The 19,904-nt window shown below is 30.6% G+C and overlaps 11 protein-coding genes across 11 annotated transcripts; 7 read left to right on the top strand and 4 right to left on the bottom strand.

Annotated features, from left to right (window-relative positions):
* Positions 1-220: 220 nt before the first annotated feature.
* BX663DRAFT_467636 (kinase-like domain-containing protein) lies at positions 221-2,474 on the bottom strand (the record flags this gene model as incomplete). The annotated part of the gene is made up of 4 exons (XM_051524076.1): positions 1,484-2,474; positions 1,143-1,415; positions 438-1,068; positions 221-350 (listed from the first exon to the last, which is right to left on the bottom strand). Coding segments are annotated over exons 1-4 (1,917 nt in total), but the record flags the coding sequence as incomplete, so codon positions are not given.
* A 1,621-nt stretch (positions 2,475-4,095) lies between these two features.
* On the top strand, positions 4,096-6,261 carry BX663DRAFT_499073 (uncharacterized protein). Its single transcript, XM_051526130.1, has 4 exons — positions 4,096-5,174; positions 5,271-5,347; positions 5,407-5,451; positions 5,516-6,261. The coding sequence occupies exons 1-4, from the start codon at positions 4,192-4,194 to the stop codon at positions 5,881-5,883; spliced, it is 1,473 nt and encodes a 490-aa protein (XP_051386149.1). The 5' UTR covers positions 4,096-4,191; the 3' UTR covers positions 5,884-6,261.
* Positions 6,262-6,696: 435 nt separating this feature from the next.
* BX663DRAFT_428578 (transmembrane amino acid transporter protein-domain-containing protein) lies at positions 6,697-7,769 on the top strand (the record flags this gene model as incomplete). Its single annotated transcript, XM_051522692.1, has 3 exons — positions 6,697-7,087; positions 7,151-7,254; positions 7,329-7,769. The coding sequence occupies 3 exons, from the start codon at positions 6,697-6,699 to the stop codon at positions 7,767-7,769; spliced, it is 936 nt and encodes a 311-aa protein (XP_051386148.1).
* Positions 7,425-8,480, top strand: BX663DRAFT_254162 (uncharacterized protein). The gene is made up of 2 exons (XM_051521883.1): positions 7,425-7,746; positions 7,824-8,480. The coding sequence occupies exon 2, from the start codon at positions 7,825-7,827 to the stop codon at positions 8,335-8,337; it is 513 nt and encodes a 170-aa protein (XP_051386147.1). The 5' UTR covers positions 7,425-7,746; position 7,824; the 3' UTR covers positions 8,338-8,480.
* A 142-nt stretch (positions 8,481-8,622) lies between these two features.
* Positions 8,623-9,995, bottom strand: BX663DRAFT_483788 (peptidyl-prolyl cis-trans isomerase E; the record flags this gene model as incomplete). The annotated part of the gene is made up of 7 exons (XM_051524515.1): positions 8,623-8,832; positions 8,887-9,071; positions 9,139-9,169; positions 9,233-9,453; positions 9,516-9,674; positions 9,773-9,874; positions 9,947-9,995. 7 exons carry the CDS (start codon positions 9,993-9,995, stop codon positions 8,623-8,625), a joined length of 957 nt encoding a protein of 318 aa, XP_051386146.1.
* Positions 9,996-11,073: 1,078 nt separating this feature from the next.
* Positions 11,074-11,893, top strand: BX663DRAFT_483787 (uncharacterized protein; the record flags this gene model as incomplete). Its single annotated transcript, XM_051524514.1, has 3 exons — positions 11,074-11,323; positions 11,476-11,794; positions 11,878-11,893. 3 exons carry the CDS (start codon positions 11,074-11,076, stop codon positions 11,891-11,893), a joined length of 585 nt encoding a protein of 194 aa, XP_051386145.1.
* An 860-nt stretch (positions 11,894-12,753) lies between these two features.
* Positions 12,754-13,456, bottom strand: BX663DRAFT_499050 (uncharacterized protein). The gene is made up of 3 exons (XM_051526129.1): positions 13,013-13,456; positions 12,931-12,941; positions 12,754-12,857 (listed from the first exon to the last, which is right to left on the bottom strand). The coding sequence occupies exon 1, from the start codon at positions 13,398-13,400 to the stop codon at positions 13,125-13,127; it is 276 nt and encodes a 91-aa protein (XP_051386144.1). The 5' UTR covers positions 13,401-13,456; the 3' UTR covers positions 12,754-12,857; positions 12,931-12,941; positions 13,013-13,124.
* Positions 13,457-14,212: 756 nt separating this feature from the next.
* Positions 14,213-15,439, top strand: BX663DRAFT_499045 (PapD-like protein). The gene is made up of 5 exons (XM_051526128.1): positions 14,213-14,344; positions 14,405-14,557; positions 14,631-14,746; positions 14,813-14,995; positions 15,071-15,439. The coding sequence occupies exons 1-5, from the start codon at positions 14,302-14,304 to the stop codon at positions 15,293-15,295; spliced, it is 720 nt and encodes a 239-aa protein (XP_051386143.1). The 5' UTR covers positions 14,213-14,301; the 3' UTR covers positions 15,296-15,439.
* A 332-nt stretch (positions 15,440-15,771) lies between these two features.
* On the top strand, positions 15,772-17,298 carry BX663DRAFT_403877 (uncharacterized protein; the record flags this gene model as incomplete). The annotated part of the gene is made up of 5 exons (XM_051522237.1): positions 15,772-16,105; positions 16,197-16,377; positions 16,441-16,572; positions 16,641-16,733; positions 16,782-17,298. Coding segments are annotated over 5 exons (1,257 nt in total), but the record flags the coding sequence as incomplete, so codon positions are not given.
* Positions 17,299-17,484: 186 nt separating this feature from the next.
* On the bottom strand, positions 17,485-19,062 carry BX663DRAFT_499031 (uncharacterized protein). The gene is made up of 4 exons (XM_051526127.1): positions 18,779-19,062; positions 18,525-18,717; positions 18,194-18,455; positions 17,485-18,140 (listed from the first exon to the last, which is right to left on the bottom strand). Exons 1-4 carry the CDS (start codon positions 18,887-18,889, stop codon positions 17,498-17,500), a joined length of 1,209 nt encoding a protein of 402 aa, XP_051386141.1. The 5' UTR covers positions 18,890-19,062; the 3' UTR covers positions 17,485-17,497.
* An 80-nt stretch (positions 19,063-19,142) lies between these two features.
* Positions 19,143-19,403, top strand: BX663DRAFT_429044 (uncharacterized protein; the record flags this gene model as incomplete). The annotated part of the gene is made up of 1 exon (XM_051522714.1): positions 19,143-19,403. A coding segment is annotated over one exon (261 nt), but the record flags the coding sequence as incomplete, so codon positions are not given.
* Between the last annotated feature and the right edge of the window lie 501 nt (positions 19,404-19,904).

Raw genomic sequence — 19,904 nt, 5'->3', positions numbered from 1 at the left:
TGCGAGTGCGAGTGCGAGTGTGTATGTGTATGTATATGTGTATGTGTTTTATAAAGGTGGAGGGACGTGGACAGAAGTTGGAATTGAATTAGAGGAAAGTCCGTTAGTATTAACATGATAAGCACCAGAATGCTTTTTTCCCTTCAACATGTTCTTTAATGCACGTAATGCAAATACAGTTAAACCGATACCTGCCCAATCTTCGTCATGGAGGTCACGAAGATCACCTACAGTCATAATATCTTGATTCTTTAACTTATTTGCCCATTCATGCGCTTTCTCTACATTTCGATGACTGGCAATGGCACAGTCCTTTACAAATAATTCAATATCAGTATCATCCGTATATTCTATAGAAGAGAGTAAAAAGAAGAAAAAAAATTTTTTTTTCAAAATTAGATCATTCTTCTTTTTAAAGATACTATATGTAGCATTACCTTCCAAAATACGAGATACAAGCGCTTCACGACAAGTTGGAGCAGTTAAAGGAGGAGGAGAAGGAGAATCAAAAGAGTTTTCAGCTCTTTTTATTGATTCACTTCTAATAGTTCCATTACTTCCAATAGAGACAGCACTTAATGGTCCATCATTATAAACAGTCTGAAGACGAGCAGTAGTGGCAGTACTACTACTACTACTACTAGTTGTAGAATTCATTGTATCTGGACGTTTAAGACGAGAGGTATCAATTCTCAAGTCGTGATCAAAACGAATGTTCTTCTTCAAGGTCTCCAATTGTTCTGCAGATAAATGCTGAGTTTGTTTAAGTTCTTGTATACTACGCATTGCTTCACGATATCTATTTTCAGCAGTACGAGCCCGAGTTTCAAAGTCATCACATCTCGATTCTACCTCTAATACATGTTCAGCAGCTCGTTCTAATTCTTCACGTGTTCTTTGAAGCTCAGAACGAATATCGCTTTCTCTTCTCCAAATAGATTCTTTTATTTGATCATTTTGATCATTCTCATTGCCCTTATTACTTGGTTTTTCCATATCTCTTAGTATACGGTTAATTTCCTTTGTAATGTGATGTTGATATCTTTCGGGTAAAACTTGTTCTTCAATCTTATGAATATAAATAAGAGTATAGTATAAGTGATGAAAGTAAGATTAATGGGGGGTGTACAACACATATTTACCATTTCACGAACCACTTGCTCAGCGGTATCTGTTTCCACATTAAAATCAAATTTTACAGACAGTTTATCCATTCCTTTAAAAATGACTTGAAGTGTAAGATGAACATGAGCGGGATCTGCAGCAAGTAAAACAATATCAGGTTCAACAGCAAGAAAAGTATGTTCAAGGATTTCTTGGGCTGACATTCTTTCTTCTTCTTTTCCTAAACAATTTTCAATAATCTTACGAACTTCCTCATTTTGAACTTCCATTAGACTAGCCGGTTTAACACCCTAACGATAGATGATAAAGCCAATAAGTTATAATAAAAAAAAACAAAATAAAAAAGACAGCAACTTACAGAAGAGACTTTTTTATAAATTTGAGCTGCATTTTTACATTCACCATATGGATAATCTCCAGTGACCATTTCCAAGAGACACATACCAAAGGCATATATATCGACTTTTTCATTATAACCTTGCTCTTCATACATCTCGGGGGCCATAAACTCGGGTGTACCGATGATAGTATATTTCTTACCCATCTTCATTTCAGCAGTTCCCATATCACCAATCTTGACTTCACCATGAGCCCCATTAATAAAGATATTATCACATTTAATATCCCTATGAATGATAGAGGGATTATAACCATGTAAATAAGCCAAGCCCTTTAAAATTTGACGAGACCATCGTTTGACAATTTTAATATTAGGTAAATTAAGTTTACGAATATATTCTCGAAGTGTACCAGACGTCATAAGTTCAGTAATAAAGACGAATTCATTTTTTTGATACCAAGCATCATGAAAGGCAATAATGTTTGGATGACGTACTGATTTTAAAATACTAATTTCATGTTCCATTTCTTTGTTGTCAATAAATTTGGTTGCCTGCATTGTATTCCAGGCCACTTCATAGCCCTCTTCCCGATCGACAGCTTTATAAACAATCTTATAAGCACCTTTACCTAAAAGTGTATTTAAACGAGCATAACGTTCATTAGGTGATGTTTCAACCACTTTTTCAGCATCATGGTAACGAGATTGGTCTATAATATCATTTGTATAAGCTGCAGAAAGACCGCCCGAACGACGTTGTTGAAAGTTAGCTGTCTTTTGATGCATAGAATGATAGAAGCCATCATCCGATTCGTTATAATATCTATGTTGCTGTTTTTCCAGTGGATCATCGTCATAATGGACGATTTCATCTTCAAAACTGACAGATTGAGAACCTGACATTATTGTTTAACAAGAAGAATAAAAGTCCAAAAATAAATAAATAAATAAAAATAAATAGAATATGTATAAATGTATTGTACAGATAATTTTAGATGCCTTTTTTTTTTTTTTTTTTTTCTCTTAAAAAATAAAAAAAAAGAGTAGTTAGGTGATTTTTTTCAACTAATAATAATTATACTAATAATAAAAAAAAAAAAAAGTTTAATCACACGCTATATATTCAGATGCCTTCAAATAATAATAAAAAAATTTATGGCTTGAAACAAAAAAATTTCATTGGACAAGCTACTTTTGGTTTAATTAAACCTGCCCGGAAAGAAGATAATTTGGAACGGGTGCATTATTAATAATTTCTTATTTTGAATGTACATGGATGAAAAAGATAGTAACAAACTATTAAATAACTAATACATGATAAACTGTTCATTATTAGTATTTCTTTTTTTTTGCTCTTGAAAAAAAAAAAAAAAAAAAAAAAAAAAAATGTTACTCTACGCGAATTATAAAAGTTTTTTTATTTGTCAAAGAAGTTGTGTCGAGGGATCAAGCCAATAGAAATTGATAAGAAATTTTTTATATTAAAGTTAGAAACTCGAGGAAAGGAAAAGACTACTAATAAAGAGAGAATAAGAGGGAGAGGTTCCTTGTCGTTTCTAATATTAAAGTTAAATTCAAAAGTGAATAGAATCTAACAATTAACTAGATTAATACGCTAAATGGGTTAAGTCTGTCATAAACCCTGTTGTAAGGAATTGTTCAAATGTCTATTTAAACATGTAAGATTGATGTAGAAAAAAGAAAAATAAATAAATGAATAGTCATCTGAGCATAGTTGTAAAAAGAAATTATAAATGTATCAGCAATACAGAGTTCTTTCTTAAAAAAAATATATACACATAGTGTATTTTGAGAAACTAAAGGTTCTCCCTACTATTAGACTGCCCTCTTAGTTTGTTAGTCATCATTTAGTATAAACACTTGGCACGTCACTTGCTTTTGGACTCTAACGTCTTTGACAGGAATGAGGAGTGACGGGAAAAGAAAAGAAAAATAGATAGAAAACTTTAAATTAAGCAGACCATTCTGGAAAACAAAAATAAAGTTAATATATCAAACTAATATTTTCTTTTATTGAAATAGAAAAAAGAAAAGGGTATTAAAACTGTAGACATATATTCAATACAAAAAGAGTATAAAAAAACAAGGCTATTTGCCCATTATATTAACACAAATTAATAAGGACATATTCAAAGGCTTGTTTTCTAGTCATGAAGCCAATATCACTTGATAATTTAATTTATTAAATCTTCCATGTGTTCATGTCGCTGCTTTATTGAAAAAGAGAGAAAGAGAGATGGAGAGAGACATTTAAGTCCTTGAGACATATACTAACAAAAAAAAAAGAAAAAAAAAAAAGAAAAAAAAATATACATGCAAATTTAATGGAAAAATAGAACAATTGTGTAGTAAAGCTCTATAATGTATACAATACATTCAAACTATCAAACAATATTTTTGAAATTATTCTTGTTTAATTATGTATGTAATATATCGTTGCTTACATTATTATAACATTGTTTAGATAGCTCATTATTGCACTGTATCTCAAATTTTCCTAATTTGGTATTTTTGATTGCTTAGTTTGATCACATGCATTATAAGTTTGATGACTTGTAATGCTAGTATGTTTCTCTTATTTCTATTTGAATACAATAGAAAAATAATAACAATAATAAAGTGTGTGATAAATACACTTTTCTTATCTTATCTTCTTTTCTTCTTCTTTTCTACTTCTTCTTCTTTCCTTTATACATAAAAAAAAAATGTCCTCAATTTTAAAATTAAATATTATATCAGATACAGACGTTATAAATACTTTTATTGATGGCAATAGTATAATACCTAATGAAAGTTATGTTATTTCTGGCAGAGTTGAAATTGAATTAGCACATCCAATACAGATTCGTCAGCTTATGGTAGAATTTAAAGGGAGAATTGAATGTATCATTACTTCTTCGGATTATTTTCAAGATAATACATATAACACAGCGTGTAAAGATGAAATACCCCTTGGAAAATGGTTTACTATCACATCCAATAATGAATTAGGCTTTATTGATAAAATAACACGAAAGGCAGCTGGTCAGAGTAAATGTTTTATCGATATTTGCCATGAACAACTTATTCTTCTAGACGAACCAGAGATATTAGACATAGGGAAAAAGAGTTGGCCTTTTTCATTAAAGATTAATAATGTTCATCTTTTACCACCTTCTCTTCTAACACCTCATCATACAATTCAATATCTACTTTCTGCTAATATTAAATTAAACTCATTTCGTGAAAGATTTAAAATCTCTTATTGGAATGCTTTACATATCAATAATCGCAAAAAACTGAAGGGGGGAAATTCATCTCTTATTTCACCTATAATAACGACTGTATCACAATCATCGTCTCTTCATCATCACAATAATCGACTTCCCTTCACTGTAATAGAAGATACCAGTAACAACAACAACACGGTTAATTATTACTTAAGAAACAACAAACGACAATTACTTCATGTAACCAACATGATTCAAATATGTCGACATACTTATCCAAGTCTTTATTCACTTTACTCTGTACCTCGAGTCCGATATCGTGGTTGTCGACAGGGCCGTATCCAGTATGAAGTAGGCTTATCTAAATTTACCTGCTTACAGAAAAGGGGATTTCCTTTTGTTTGCACTTTTAATTCAATTAGTGAAGATGCTATCATTGACACATTAGAATATTATCTTGAGCAAACTGAGATATATCCGTAAGCTGATAATTATTGCTTATATGTATATATGTATATCTGTATATGCATATACTATTTGTATTCATTTTTATGTAACACCTTTTTTTTTTTTAGGATTCGAGCTGGGAACTTTAATTTGATGTCTAAATATTCACCTGATTCTATGATAACTCGACGTCGAAGATTCTCTCGTAAAGTATTTACTTTATATATTAAGAATTGAAATCATCTAATTCATATATGTATATAGGTACTAAACATGATATGAATAATTATAGAAACGGAGAGGAATTAAGTAATATATATATATATATATATAATACATATACTTGTCATAACTTACTCTCCTTATGTAATAGAATTTATACTGCCTTTAAATTTACCACATATTGCACCACAAATTCAAACAGATATTTTACAAATCAGTCATAAATTACGTTTAGCTATTAAATTTAAAGATAGGAAAAAAGAAAGAGATATGTCACTTAGTTTTGTCTTAAATTTGGGTACAGTTCCGGGCTCATATTCATCAAGCAACCATCCTTCTTTATCAGCGACGAACGCTATACATGTACGGCATGAATTAGTTAATCAATGGCCTCTAATAACCTCAGAAGAAGAGCAACAGTCACCTTTATGTTATGAGGAACTTAATAAATTACCAAGTTATCAAGAAGTAATCCTTGAGGGAAGTCCCCCTTCTCCTTTCTTGGAAGATCATTATTAACATTTACATATTCATTATTCCATTCTATTTAAATATGCATCCATTCATTAAACTATATACGCATTACCATATATATAAAATACGTTGATTAATATCTTTATACGTTAAGGCATAATTTTAATTAAAAGTAAAATTCACTCTTTATTAATTTTTAATATCATATTCTCTGCGAAAGAAATTGACGATTATCAATCATATAAATCACCCAGAATCTTAACTCTAACGTTATCTCTCTATCTATCTCTATCTCACTTTCTCTCACTTTCTCACTTTCTCATTTTCTCTCACTTTCTCTCACTTTCTCTCTCTCTTTTTTTTTCTGTCCCTTATAATACATTCACTTAACATCTTGTTACTTTTTTCTTTACTTTACTTTATATGCATACATATTCAAGTACTGCATTGTAAGCTTCTTGATACCTTTTGGAAATTTATTATAGTAAAGAAGTTTAATATAAAAGATTATCAAGGAGTCAAGATTCTTCCGAATATATCTCATGACTCACATTTGAACTTTTTTTTTGGAAAATAAAAAAAAAACCAATGAGAAAAAACTATCCGTGTTGTTTAACTGCCGATCATAGCCTTTATTTACCCTTTAAAAGGCAACAAACTCCTTTTCTGAATAATGATATACAAAGTCAATATGATAGGGTCTCAATTAAATTCATTATTATAATAATGTAAAATCTCGGTGCATATAAAGGCTTCCTATTTATAGTTTCTTTTTAATTATAATTATTTATTTATTTATTTTCATTCATTCTTTATTTTTTCTTTTTCTTTCTCTTTCTCTCTTTTATTATCATTATAATGCAAAAATCTTCTTATGGAACCATTAAACAAAATAATCTATTATTAACAGCAGCAGAAAGAGATCTATTACAAGCTGATAGACCAGGTTATGGCACACGTTCAAAGATAGAAAGTGCTTTTAATTTGGTGAATTCCACGGTAGGAGCTGGTATTATTGGTTTACCCTTTGCAATTTATCTAGCCGGTTTTTGGACAGCTATTTTATTATCTGTTATAGTTGCGATTATTTCACAATTGGGCCTTCATATGCTTGTTGTATCCGGAAAACGGGTAAGAGCTTACAAGTTTGCAGTTTTGATGGAGTATGTCTTTGGACGACCAGGCTATTATTTTTTGAATTTCTTGATCCTTGTTCAAGCCTCAGGTGCTTGTGTTAGCTATTTTATATGTAAGTCAAATTAAATTCATCCTGTCCTATTCTTCTATTGTTGTACTCATCTATTATAAAAAGTAATTGGAGATACAATTCCTGTATTGTTACAATTTTATTTCCCTCAATACAAAAGTATGACAGAAAGGTCATTTGTCATATCATTCATTGCAATCTTTTTGTATGTTTGTTTTACCACTTTGTCATCAATGTCGTTGTTGTTGTTGACCTATCGTTTTTTTTTTCTTTTCAATAATAGGTTTTCCCGCTAAATTTGTCAAGGTCTATTGGCTCAGTTGCAAGATGGTCGATATTATCAGTTCTATGTTTACCACTTATTTTAATTACATTACTTATTCGAGCACCTGCTTATGCAAAATCACATGAAGCACCATTAGATTGGAAGGGTCCTGATATCTTTGGCGCTCTCGGGATTCTAGCATTTGCATTTGCATGTTCTCATGTCTGTTTTAGTGTATTCTTGAGTTTAAAAGATCAAACAATTAAATCATGGACTATAACCACGACTCTTGCTTCTATCATGAGTTGGTTTTCATCTATTTCCTTTGCTATTATCGGATACCTTAGTTTCGGTAAAGATGTACAACCTAATCTCTTTTTGAACTTTCCTGATGATGACTTCATTGTCAATATCGGTCGATTCCTTCTTGGTTTTAGTATGATTTTAACTATTCCGTAAGTCTTATTCGTCTATGTTTATATATGTATTTATGTATGTTTCTATTTTACATAGTATGGGATTTTATCCAACAAGAGAAGCAGTTCAAAAATTATTAGGTTTTGAAACTGCCACTACACAGCCTAATCATATTCAACATCATGTAGTAACAATCCTTTTATTCACTATCCTTACCATACTGGGTATCGTAGTACGTTCTCTAGGTAAAGTATATGCTTTAATTGGTGGATTTGCTGCCACATTTTTGGCCTATATTCTTCCTGCTATGGCATGTCTGATCACAAGACGTCATCAAACGACCTCATCATTCAATAATACCCCCATCTTAGACGATGCAAAGACCCCATTTGTCGATAGTTATCATTCTACTACAACAGCTTCATCATCATCGACGACTAGAAGAAGTGAACAGAAACAAGTAGGAGAGGAGGAAATTAGGAATGAAGAACGTATTGTTTCAAAAGAGGATCATGATCTTAAATTTGGTCTATTGGATGCATCTGCCATTTTTTTAGTTATTTGGGGAATTGTGGTGATGATCTTTGCAACTTCCGGCGTCTTTAAATAATGAAAATCTATACTCTACTTTCCCCCTTTTTTTTTATTTTATTTTTCATATTTCTCCTCTTCTTCCTCCTTCTCCACCACCTTCTTGCTTTTTTTTTTTTTAACTGTAAATAGTCTAGACATAGACGTACACTTATCCCAATATACCTTCAAATATAGTGCTGTGTGATATATTTATATAAATGATAATAAATACAAGATAATAATGACTCTACGGTTGATTTGTATTGTTGTTGGGAGAGGAGTTTTTCATTTATTTATTTTATTTTATTCATATCAAATATAATCAAAGCTGTCCACAATCTACGATAGTTACACGTTTTGAAGTTTTTCCATTTGATGATCCACATTTCTCCATTTCGCGTACTACATTCATACCTGACAAGACACGTCCGAAAACAACATGTTTCCCATCTAACCAAGATGTCTTTTCTGTACAAATAAAAAATTGACTACCATTTGTGTTAGGTCCTGCATTAGCCATTGATAAAATACCCTAAAACATGAAATTTATTAATATCTGCTTTATACAGTTAAAAAAAAAACTTACGGGTTCAGTATGTTTTAAGACAAAATTTTCATCTTCAAATCGACCATCATAGATTGATTTACCCCCTGTACCATTCCCCTTTGTAATATCACCACCTTGACACATGAATTGAGGAATAATACGATGAAATACAGAGTTTTTATATCCAAATCCTAATTCACCTGTACATAATGCTCTGAAATTTTCTAAAAATTGAATAACAAATAGTTTAATATGATCTTGTAGTATTATTTAATAATGCAATTACTTTACCAGCTGTCTTGGGCACTACATCTCCACGAAGCTATTAATTACAAAATAAATATATATATATACTTGGCATTTTCCTAGTCTTTAAAGTCATTACCTCAATTTCAATACGACCTGCTAATGAACCTCCAATTTGGATATCTAAATATACACGAGATTTACCACCTTTAGACGGAGCAGGTTTTACATGACTAGCTTTATTGTTATCTTCATCCTCATCTGAAGTATTCTCTGGTGCATCTTTCATTTCTTTATCCTTATTATCATTGTTACTATCTACACCAGCATATTTCTGTAACCAAGACTCTTCCGTCCAAACTATATGATGATGATGATACTCAGTAAAAGAAAAGGTAGAATTCATCTTGTTTAATTATTACCTGCACGATTAGATGTGGCTGTAACAATATGAGGATTGGCTAATTGTACTTTGATTACTTTGCCATTCAATTCTGCTAAATGCATATTATCAATAGCTGCTTGACAGTCTTCAGGTAATTCAAATTCAACAAAACCGAAACCCTTATGTGTATTAGTTGCTAACAATTTAAAATACAAGAATGGTTACTAATGTATTCTTGCTGCAGTCTTTAAAGAATATATGTATATATATATATATATATACTAATTAACATACAATCATTTGATGTATCTAAAGGTATTTGGACTGCCACAATTTCACCAAAAGGAATAAATGCAGCATGTAACATGCTTTCAGTAATTCCTTGATCGAGACCACCTTAAGAATATATTTACTATTATTATTATTGTTTTTTTTTTTTGCCCGTTAATTATTTAATCATTAATCTACCTATATACAATGTAGTTTTATTATCTTTAGAAATATTAACAGCTGCCATTATAATACAATATAAAAGAAAGAAAGAAGCAATACTTCAAAAGATGGAAAAAAAAGGTCGAGTCACAGTCATTTCTACAGTAATTTTTTTTAAAAAAAAAAAAAAAAAAAAAAAAAAAAAAAAAAAAAAAAAAAATTGAAACGAATTACTGTTAGTTTTTTGGACAAGTGCGCATTACAATTTAGACAAATTATCTATAGATATCTGAATCACTATTACTAGCAAAACCGTTTCGTCTACGGTGATTTCTCTCTGAAAGACAGCAGGTCTATCGAAATGCAGTTCTTGATCTAGGCTTGATTTCTCTGTCAAGTATTGCTATGGCACCTGACATCTGGCCTTTTACCCTAACCGTATCCGATATTCTTCATTCCATCACACAAACACAACGAGAGGTACAGAAGGAGAAGGGCTTGAATTTGGCTTTTTTTTTTTCCATTTTGCTGGTGTAGTTTTATATTTATTATCGTATATAATTTGTGAATCCTTTTTGTCCTCTTGTATCTTCTCTCTTTTTTCTTTTTGTTCTTTCTTGTATTCAGTCTTTTGGCTTTATTGCACTTTTTTTTTCTTTATTAAGTAAGATATTGGTCATCTCTTTATTCGACCTTTGTCTGCCTTGATAATCATTGAAACAAAAGGGTTGCAGACCTTTCATTGTAGAACCTGAAGATTTGGGGACACATGTTTGAGAGCATATAGTATATAATTGGTCCATTTTTTTAATGTTGATGGTTTTTGCTGAAGGGGAATTTGTCTCGATGATTTTTATCCTAGCTTTTAATTTAAGTTTTTCTTACATGACAAGCCCTTCATCTGGCTCGGGCAACACAGCACACCAGATTGCTATCTACCCACCCACTCGCCATTTGAAATTCGAGGGGAAAATAAAAAAAAAAATCCTAATTATAAAAATTTAATAGCACAACCTCTTTTTTTAATTACCACATAAAGCAAGTCACGAGCTTTTCTTCATTCTTCCATCTACATATACATATTTTTTTTCCCTCTACTAACACTGCAATGCTTTTTTATTCTATAGTATAAATTCTTTTTTTTTTTCTTTTTCCTTCATATAATGCCAAGATCCCCAACACCAGATAGATATCGAAAAAGAGAATACCGCGATCTTGATGCACCCCGTTCAAGATCACGTTCATATTCTCCACCTAGAAGACGAAGAGACGATAGTTATGATAGATATAAATATGACGGCCGTAGTAGACGTAGAGAAGATAGCTATGATAGATATACTCGTGGACGCTCAAGGTCGAGTCGATCCCCTTCAAGAAGAGATAGACGAAGTGATAGAAGCATTGAGCGTAGGGGTAATGATCGTGTTTAAGATTGTAAAGCATTTCTTTTCTTTTTTTTTTTTTTTTTTCTTTCTTTTTTCCTCATTCCCTCTCTGTCTCTCTCTCTTCCCCCCCCTTCTACCCACCCACCCACTTTTAAATAAAACTAAAATACTATTTATAAGATAGAGGTAGAGGTAAATATAAAAGTCGTAGTCGTTCTAAATCACCCTCTTACCGTCGTCGACATTCCTCTGAGGATGATAGACGAAGAAGAAGAAGAGATGAGAAAGAAAAGGAAGAAGATGAATCTGTAGAAGAAGATGGAGAAGAAAATATCGATGAGGAAGAAGATGAAGAAACTAAAATGATGAAATTAATGGGATTTGGAGGTTTTGATACAACCAAAAATAAGAAAGTTCCTGGCGCAGATGTATCTGGTGCTAAAATTCGTAAGCCTTTAAAATATCGTCAATATATGAATCGTAGAGGTGGATTTAATAGGTAAATGTCAAATGAAATATATGGTTCCATAATAAGTAATGTGTGTACTTGACATCTCTTTTTTTTTTTTTTTTTTTTTTTAGACCATTGGATGGTTGATAATAAGAAGATATTCTATTATGTAATATTTTCATTTTGGGATTACAGATAAAATAAAATAAGACTTGACTCTCCTCCCCTCCCCTTTATTTGACAATAATAAGTCTATTTATAGTAATGCATTATTATATCTTTATTTTAATCAATTCTTTCTTCCTCAGTTAATTTCATTTATTTTATTTTATTTTATTTTTTCAATTATATTTGATTCTGCTGTATTTGATGTATTAGTACGATTAAATAATTGTCCAGATCTGCTCAATAAAATAATAGGCAAAAAAGACACTAAAATCGCTTGTAAAAAGACACAAGGTAAAAAAAAACGAAAGAGAGAGAAAGAGATGAATTAGGAGAAAATGTCAATGAAAATTATAATAAGGTAATAAGAAGAACACACTGGCGTCGATTATTAAAACGACCCAGCGCAACAGTTTAGAATCAGGATTTTCAATTGGGAGGGGTAAAGTTATGATGAAATAGATAATCTGATTCTTGAAGGATAGTACATAATTCAGGCTAGAGGATATTCCATACGAATTCCATATCGTGAGGGACAAGGCGGTTTGGTAGGCAACTGGCTCAATAGAAAGGAGATTGGATTAGCAACTGAGAGAGAAAGATAGAGAAGATGATGCATGTGTAGACAACAAAGTAAAACAACATTTGATAAACTTTTTTTTTTTTTTGGTTTAGGATAATAAATACAGGATCGAGGTTCATCGCTTGGTAGCCAACGGATAGGATATGACTTTGTTCGACAGATGATAATAATAGGTAGCCGCCAACGAATAGGATTGGGACGACGACACACATTCAATAGTTTGGTGTTAGAATGCAGCAGTACAACGATTATTAAGATCTTTTTTTTCTTACCCAGAAACTAGTGACGGTATGAGTTAAACATAGAGTAATTCAAATCTTCTATACAATACAGGGCGCACATCTTGTCCATGACGGGGATTTGGTAAGGCGATATCATTGTGAGGCGCTGGAGGAGTTGGTAGTAATTTATTTTATTTTATTTTTTTTTAAAAAAGTGTATCACTTGGTAAACACAAAAGAATTGGGGAAATATATTGGGGCTTGTAGGATTTAAGTTTTTTTTTTTTGGCATTGTAGGTTGATTGGTTAAATAGAGCATAAGCTTAATGGAGGACTTAGAAGAGCTACCAAAGACACAACTGAAACATATATGTTGACAAGTGTCAAGCTGTTTGAGAAGTTTTATCATTCATATTCTAAACTGAGGGCCTACTATTTGTAAATAGAAACGCACAACCAGCCAGCAACCGATCAAAACCTTTTTTTTTGGATTAAGACCAATAGATGCTAATTGATTCATAGTTTGAAGAGCTTTAGTGGCATTACTTTCGACTAAAACTACAGGATCCAAGTATTTGCCTGGTTTAATGGGTACACCAAGATATAGAAATGAACCTTGTCGTTTCAACAAAGGACTATCAGTTAGGTTATCTTTTTCTCTATTTGATTTAAATATAATATCCATTATGCTTTTATCTAAAAATAAGTTTTTTTTTTTTCTTTCTCTTTTTGTTTATGTGTATATTATATTGCTTACTTCAGTATTATTCATATTGATTAATGCAGCAATTAATAAGAGAAGTAAGTTAAGCTTTAATAGATGGGTTAACCTAATTATTGAAAGGAAGTGATAGTTAACAACTGAAGAAAGTATTCGTTTATATATGAAGGAAACTTATTATCCAAAATTACATATTAAGTTTAAGGGATATCATTATTATGTAAAGATAACTATTTACGGACACATATACATTATACAGAGATATTATAAATAGGAAGGATAATGATGTACTCTTTATAAAAAGTGCATATTTTTATGTAATAATACTAGTTGCTATAATATATTTGAATAATATTACTAATTAATTAAGTTTGTATTTTTTTTAGTGACTTTAATAAAATATTACTGATAAATGATGATGCACAGATGGCTGCTATTGCTTAACTATATTTTTGCTCATACATATAAACTGCAGAAATAGCTCGAGTGAATAGTATATAAAATAATGAATCAAGTTGTCTATATACCATGTTATGAAACATCATGGTGAAAAGTACTGAAACATGAAAATAATAAAAAGAATGAGATATAATAGCTTTTTATATAATTATTGAAAAACAAAAGAAAAAAAAAAGAGAGAGAGAGACTCAGTAGTATTACTTTAATAAGAAAATTTATTAGTTAAATTGCTGTGTTTCCCTTTTTTTTTTTCTGCTATTTACCATGGTTACGGGTATCCACTGATATGTAGGATAAATTTCCGCTTTTTTTAATATCTTTTTATTTTTTTTAAAAAAAAAATTTCATTTTTTTTTGTTTTTTTCTGTGAAAAAAAAAACAAGTTGATCTTCAAAACATTTAAGAAATGTCTATTCAGTTAGATCTTGATGATGTTATTACCTTTGAACGTAAGCTAAAAACACATGAAAAACAACTTCTTTCCTTATTTAAGAAAAAACTGATAATAGGTCCTTTAACACGTGTTGTGAAGCAGAATATTAATATTAGGAACCCTCATTCTCAACCTATTACTTTTAAAGTTAAAACAACAGCTCCTAAATTATATTGTGTTCGTCCAAATGCAGACATTATTCAGCCTAATCAGTCTATTACCGTCCAAGGTATTTTAATCTTTTTTTTTTTCCTTTATCTTATTGAATGTTTTTTAATTTACATGTTTTTTTTTTTCGAAAGTCATGCTTCAAGCATTTAAAGAAGAACCTCCTTTGGACGTTAAATGTAGGGACAAGTTTTTAATTTTGAGTGCTTTTATTCCAAAGGAATTCAATAATGCCAGGTTACAAGAAATAGTAAGTAAATATATATGTATATATACAATCACCTAATCTTTTTTCTAATCTAAATATTATTGTAAGTGGTCCCATCTTGAAGCAAATGAAAAACAAAACATTTATCAACATAAGTTACGTTGTAGTTATACTCAACCTGCTTCTCAAGAATCACCAAATCCTCCTGCTGAAGCACCTATTCAAATAATTGATACTGAAGAGATCACTGAGGATGAACCTGTTACTATGTCTAATACTCCAAATGACAACGCAAGTATTATAATTTATATTGAGTTCTATGATTATATAATCTTATTTTTTTTTTTTTTGCTCTTCTTGCTTTAGATAATTGAAAATAATGATGAACAATCTTCTCAAGTGACTGAAAAGATGCGCCAGATGGAAGAGGAATTAAATAAGTATAAAAAAGAGATAGAGAATATGCGTAAGGTAGAACCTGTTGTTGTTGAGAAGGTTCAAGTTAAGACAACAGGGTATCCTTTAAGTGTACTCATTTTAGTTTCACTACTAATCGCTGCAATTGCTTACTTTATTAAAACAAAAGAATAAGCCCTTCCACGAAAAAAAAGAGCTGTTTGAGGATTATTGAGTTTATACTTGATTAATATATATTTATATATGTATGTATGTAATGTAAAAGGAAAAAAATAAACAGCTATTTTTATGTAGAAGTAAAATACATACTGTAACTTATTAACTTACTGCAATATTTATTACTTTTTTTTTCTATTAATATAAGGTCATATTGTAAAGTGTAAAAGCTAGATACGCTTTCATTATGCAATTACAATAAAATAGAGTGTTAAGATCTATGTTTATTTTTATTTTATTTTTTTCTAAGCCTCCTTCGGAGAATGGTACTGGCGGAGCGCGTATAGTTTTATACAGAACAAATATGCATTTCTTTTTTTTTTTTTTTTCTTAATTTCTAATTATTTTTTCATTTACTCCACATTTTTTTTTTTTTTTGAAAACACGCTATGCCAAGTTTAGAGAAACAAGGAGAAGGAAAAACATACATCACTCTTCAATACCTGTCGAGATTAGCATTATGGATATACTTTCGTAAAATTCAAATTATTTGTAGAACACCTATTCCTGCTGAAGGACCTTTATTAGTAGCAGCCAATCATTCTAACATGGTATTAGATCCCATCGTGTTAATTGCGACGTTTCCTCACTCAAGACCTTGTCATTTTTGGGCACTTGATCGTTTCTTTCGAATTCCTCTTGTTGGAAAAATATTGGAAGCAGCTGGAGTATTACCAGTAAACACGAAGACACATAGTAATGCTGCATTATTTAAACATACATTAGAATCTCTTGATCAAGGTGCTGTTGTTGCTTTATTCCCTGAAGGTAAAGAGTAAAAAAAAAAAAAAAAAAAAAAAAAAAAAAAAATAGATAAATCAATTAATACACGTTTAATAACAAAATTATTATGTAATAGGTACATCATATACAGCGCCTAACCACTTACCTTTTAAAAATGGCATATCCTGGGCTAGCTTTGAGTATCTTACGCAAATAGCTAATCGAAATATAGAAAATGAATCTAAAAGTATATCAATTATTCCCGTCGGTATTACATACACTACAAAGAATAAATGGAGAAATGAAGTCATTGTAGAGTAAAGTATGATATATATGATGTATACAACTATTAATATTAAGCCTTTTTTGTTTGTTTTAAGATATGGTGATCCTATTATTCAAACTTTTGATGAACTTGAAAAATTCCAAGAAAATCCTAAAAAGACAGTTAAATATTTGACAGATCGTATTGCTAAAGAAGTTGAACGTAGTACGATCAATAGTCCAGATTGGTAATGATGATGATGATGATGATGATGATGATGATGAGAGAACACGAATAAATAGATTTAATTTATAGGGATACAACAAATGCTGCAAACGAAGCAAGACTTATTCTATTTGGAGATAATAAAAGTATTCAATTAGAGGAATATGTGCATATATGTCAAAGGTATTGTTATGCTATTTTAACGTCTAAATTCTAATAGACCTATTCTAGTTTTATTGCATTATTTAATCTTAATAATACGACTGGATTGTATTTTGCAGAGCGAAATGAGCTTAAAGAAAATCTGCTTTTAATTTCCAAAAAATTAAAAAGTCTTCGGTTAAATGCTTGTGACATTAGCATGTATGAGAATCAAGAGATTACAAAAACAAAGGCAGCACTCAGACTTGTATCAACTTGGATGGCTCTTGTTGCTCAGATACCCTTATTTTTACCTGGAATGATCATCAATTCACCTTTCTATATTTTGGGTAAATTAATTAATTCTTATGAGCCTTATACAGAATCAGTGGCACAGGACAAGATTATTTTCAGTTCCCTTTTGGCTATACCTGTTTATGGTACCTTGATTTGGTTACTTTGGAAAATGACAGGCTACGGCTTTATTAGTTTATTATGTGTTTTAATGTTATTACCATTATTTGCTTGGTATCATATGGCTTTGATTGATAAAAACTATGACATGTTAAAAGAAGTGATTGCATCTTGGAGAATATTTATTGCTGTTACCAGTAGTACCATCACTGTAGATACTAACTGGACTCGTAGTAGAGAAGACTTGGAAGATTGTGTACGACTACGTCGTTGGTGTAGAGAGCGAACAAAAGAAATTATTCATAATTTAGCAGAGCAGGACAATCCTCAGGCAAAATATTTAGTTAAATATTATAATACTTTATTTAATAAATAATTTTTTTTTTTTTATTTTAATCTACTATTGTATTTTCTATTTTAAAGGCCTTATAAATAAATAAATGATCGTCTTTGATTTCATAATCGTGTACGTCCAAGAAGGAAAGTAAATGTATAAAATAGTCTTTAGTTTTGCATATTAATTGAATACGATGAATATTCCAAAGACAAGATAAAGGCAAGACAGTAGGCGTCTTTGTGTAAAAATTAGTTTGTTGATAAGTAGTATCTGTTTCTTCTTGTTGTGGTATATACTTTGACAGGTCAAAATTATTCCAATCAGTAATTAAATCAAAATCGATTGGGAAGGTATCTTCTTTTCTTTTCACTTTTTGTCCTCTACTCACTTTTTGTTGCTGAACATAGTATTCGGCTTCACAAAGTATTTGAATATATTTTTTTAATTCAGCAATAATCTCATCTTTGCTCAACGGTGGTTCATTGTAATACGGAAATTCAATATGCTTTAATAATTCATGTGGCTGACCATGCGAGATTCCATCTGTATTCATCACTTTTTCATTCTTATCATTTGTCCGTATAAATATACATGCTTGTGTACAATGACCATTTTCTAGTTGATCATATTTATCATGTAGTAACCCAATACCATGGTATTCTGTCTTGTATCCGAACTTTTTTGCTCCTTCTTCACACCTATCGTAATGTATTAGTTAATAGCAAATGAATTTAAGTCCATCTTATAATACCAAGTTTCAAATTCTTTTCTTGTCCATTCAAATTTATGATCCTCATGTCTAAAGATAGATTCTTTAGTGCCATATTTTAAATCTGGGAAATTGATATTATATTCAGCATTAGGCGTAGTGACAACTAATATCTTTGGATGATAAATGCCTAGTGTTAAATTAAAAAATGAATCCAAGACATTAGGTTGAACATGCTCAATAACTTCTGTACAAATAATAGCTTGATATCCTTTTAATCTATCATCAGGGATTCCTATAGAACCTATATAGAGGAGGGGTTGCAAATCTAATAACTATTTATAAATTAATAAAAAGATGCATCATGCTCTACCTCGAAAAATATCAATGGAAAGAGGATGTGGTCGTAATTGTTCAAAGTCGGTTTTCCAAGGCATGCAACGTTCAATGGCTTCTTCTAACGCATTTTGATCAATATCAATGCCTGCCAGTTTAGTAATCTTATTTTCAATTGAAGGAATTAGGAATGATAGTACAGAGGCTTCACCACAGCCATAATCAAGGATCTAAATTGAAAATAATAAATAAAATGCATTCTTTAAGAATTAAAAAGTTAGTTAATCTTACAGTTTCGATTTCAAACCTATTAACGACATCTAAAATAAAACTTCTTCTTTGTCTCCAAAGAGGAGGATAGAACAATGTTGATTGATTATATAGATCTTCTTCCGTTTTCATTTTTTTAAAAAATAAAAAAAAATAAAATAAAAGTAAAAGTAAAAGTAAAAGTATAAAAAAAGTAAAAATAAATATAAGGAAAAGGTTATAATTTTGTTTCATACTCAAAACATACTGAACACATATCATTATACATGTTTACATATGTGCCCTGAACCCAACCTTCCTTGATTTTTAATGTTGATCTATTATATAAAAAAAAAAAAAAAAAAAAAAAGTATTTTGAATATTACTGAATTGATCTTTTTTTTTTTCGTTTAGATACACACCTAATGCTATCATACTTCAGGGCTCCATTCTATTATCGTTTCTATATTCTTACTATATCAACAATCTGCCAGCTTTACTAAGGTACACATCAATATTAAACACTATAACAAAGCTTTTACTTACAACGATACCTAGCGTTAACTGCTTACTTCACATGTATAATGTTGACCAGATTGCTTATAAACAAACGTTACAAAGACTTCTTTATAAGTGTCAGCAGTATAGCTTACAACTAGGTTATTAATGAAAACTAACCAAGTGTGCAATTATCACTATCAGATGATAATACAACTTACATTTTATATAGAAAGTCTTTCCCCTCGTCATTATGTCTTTTTTATACTTTCGGTATTCCTTTTGAAGCTAAAGCCGTTCTGAGTACCAAGGATTTTATCCGTCATAATATAGCGAAAGCTCTTGTCATTATTCAAGCTCTCAAAAGTACTAGCGTCACTGCGCCTGGTTTTTCCAAACTATTATCAGCAAGGCTATATATGCAAAAGATATAATCTCAAATGGAGTATATGGCTTGGCTATTTTTATATCCACAGCTGTTCAGCATAAACAATGATAATAAACCCAGCATATCTGCTTATATAATTCCACCTATTCTTCAATAAAAACAATGCGACATATAAGCCATTTGTCTTCCATGCAAAAGCGATGCCACATACTTCAAGTCAAAACTTATTCTGCGTTCCTTTCTGTTTCCTGATAATGTGCTTCTCATATGCTTACTACCATA

The sequence above is a fragment of the Cokeromyces recurvatus genome (genome assembly GCF_025118155.1).
Source record: "Cokeromyces recurvatus strain NRRL 2243 chromosome Unknown BX663scaffold_4, whole genome shotgun sequence".
Classification (NCBI taxonomy): Eukaryota; Fungi; Mucoromycota; class Mucoromycetes; order Mucorales; family Mucoraceae; genus Cokeromyces; species Cokeromyces recurvatus.
Note: the sequence above shows the minus strand (reverse complement) of the source record. Positions and strands in the feature narration are given on the sequence as shown.

Bases quoted from the DNA above. Each gene is read 5' to 3' on its own strand.
- BX663DRAFT_499073 (XM_051526130.1), top strand. From the start codon at position 4,192: ATGTCCTCAATTTTAAAATTAAATATTATATCAGATACAGACGTTATA. The intron at 5,175-5,270 runs GTAAGCTGATAA...TTTTTTTTTTAG, and splicing joins GAGCAAACTGAGATATATCC to GATTCGAGCTGGGAACTTTA. The intron at 5,452-5,515 runs GTAATATATATA...CTTATGTAATAG, and splicing joins TAGAAACGGAGAGGAATTAA to AATTTATACTGCCTTTAAAT.
- BX663DRAFT_254162 (XM_051521883.1), top strand. From the start codon at position 7,825: ATGGGATTTTATCCAACAAGAGAAGCAGTTCAAAAATTATTAGGTTTT.
- BX663DRAFT_499050 (XM_051526129.1), bottom strand. From the start codon at position 13,400: ATGGATATTATATTTAAATCAAATAGAGAAAAAGATAACCTAACTGAT.
- BX663DRAFT_499045 (XM_051526128.1), top strand. From the start codon at position 14,302: ATGTCTATTCAGTTAGATCTTGATGATGTTATTACCTTTGAAC. The intron at 14,747-14,812 runs GTAAGTAAATAT...TATTATTGTAAG, and splicing joins ATGCCAGGTTACAAGAAATA to TGGTCCCATCTTGAAGCAAA. The intron at 14,996-15,070 runs GCAAGTATTATA...TTCTTGCTTTAG, and splicing joins CTAATACTCCAAATGACAAC to ATAATTGAAAATAATGATGA.
- BX663DRAFT_499031 (XM_051526127.1), bottom strand. From the start codon at position 18,889: ATGAAAACGGAAGAAGATCTATATAATCAATCAACATTGTTCTATCCT. The intron at 18,456-18,524 runs GTAGAGCATGAT...TCCTCTATATAG, and splicing joins TTCCATTGATATTTTTCGAG to GTTCTATAGGAATCCCTGAT. The intron at 18,141-18,193 runs GTATTATAAGAT...ACATTACGATAG, and splicing joins AGAAAAGAATTTGAAACTTG to GTGTGAAGAAGGAGCAAAAA.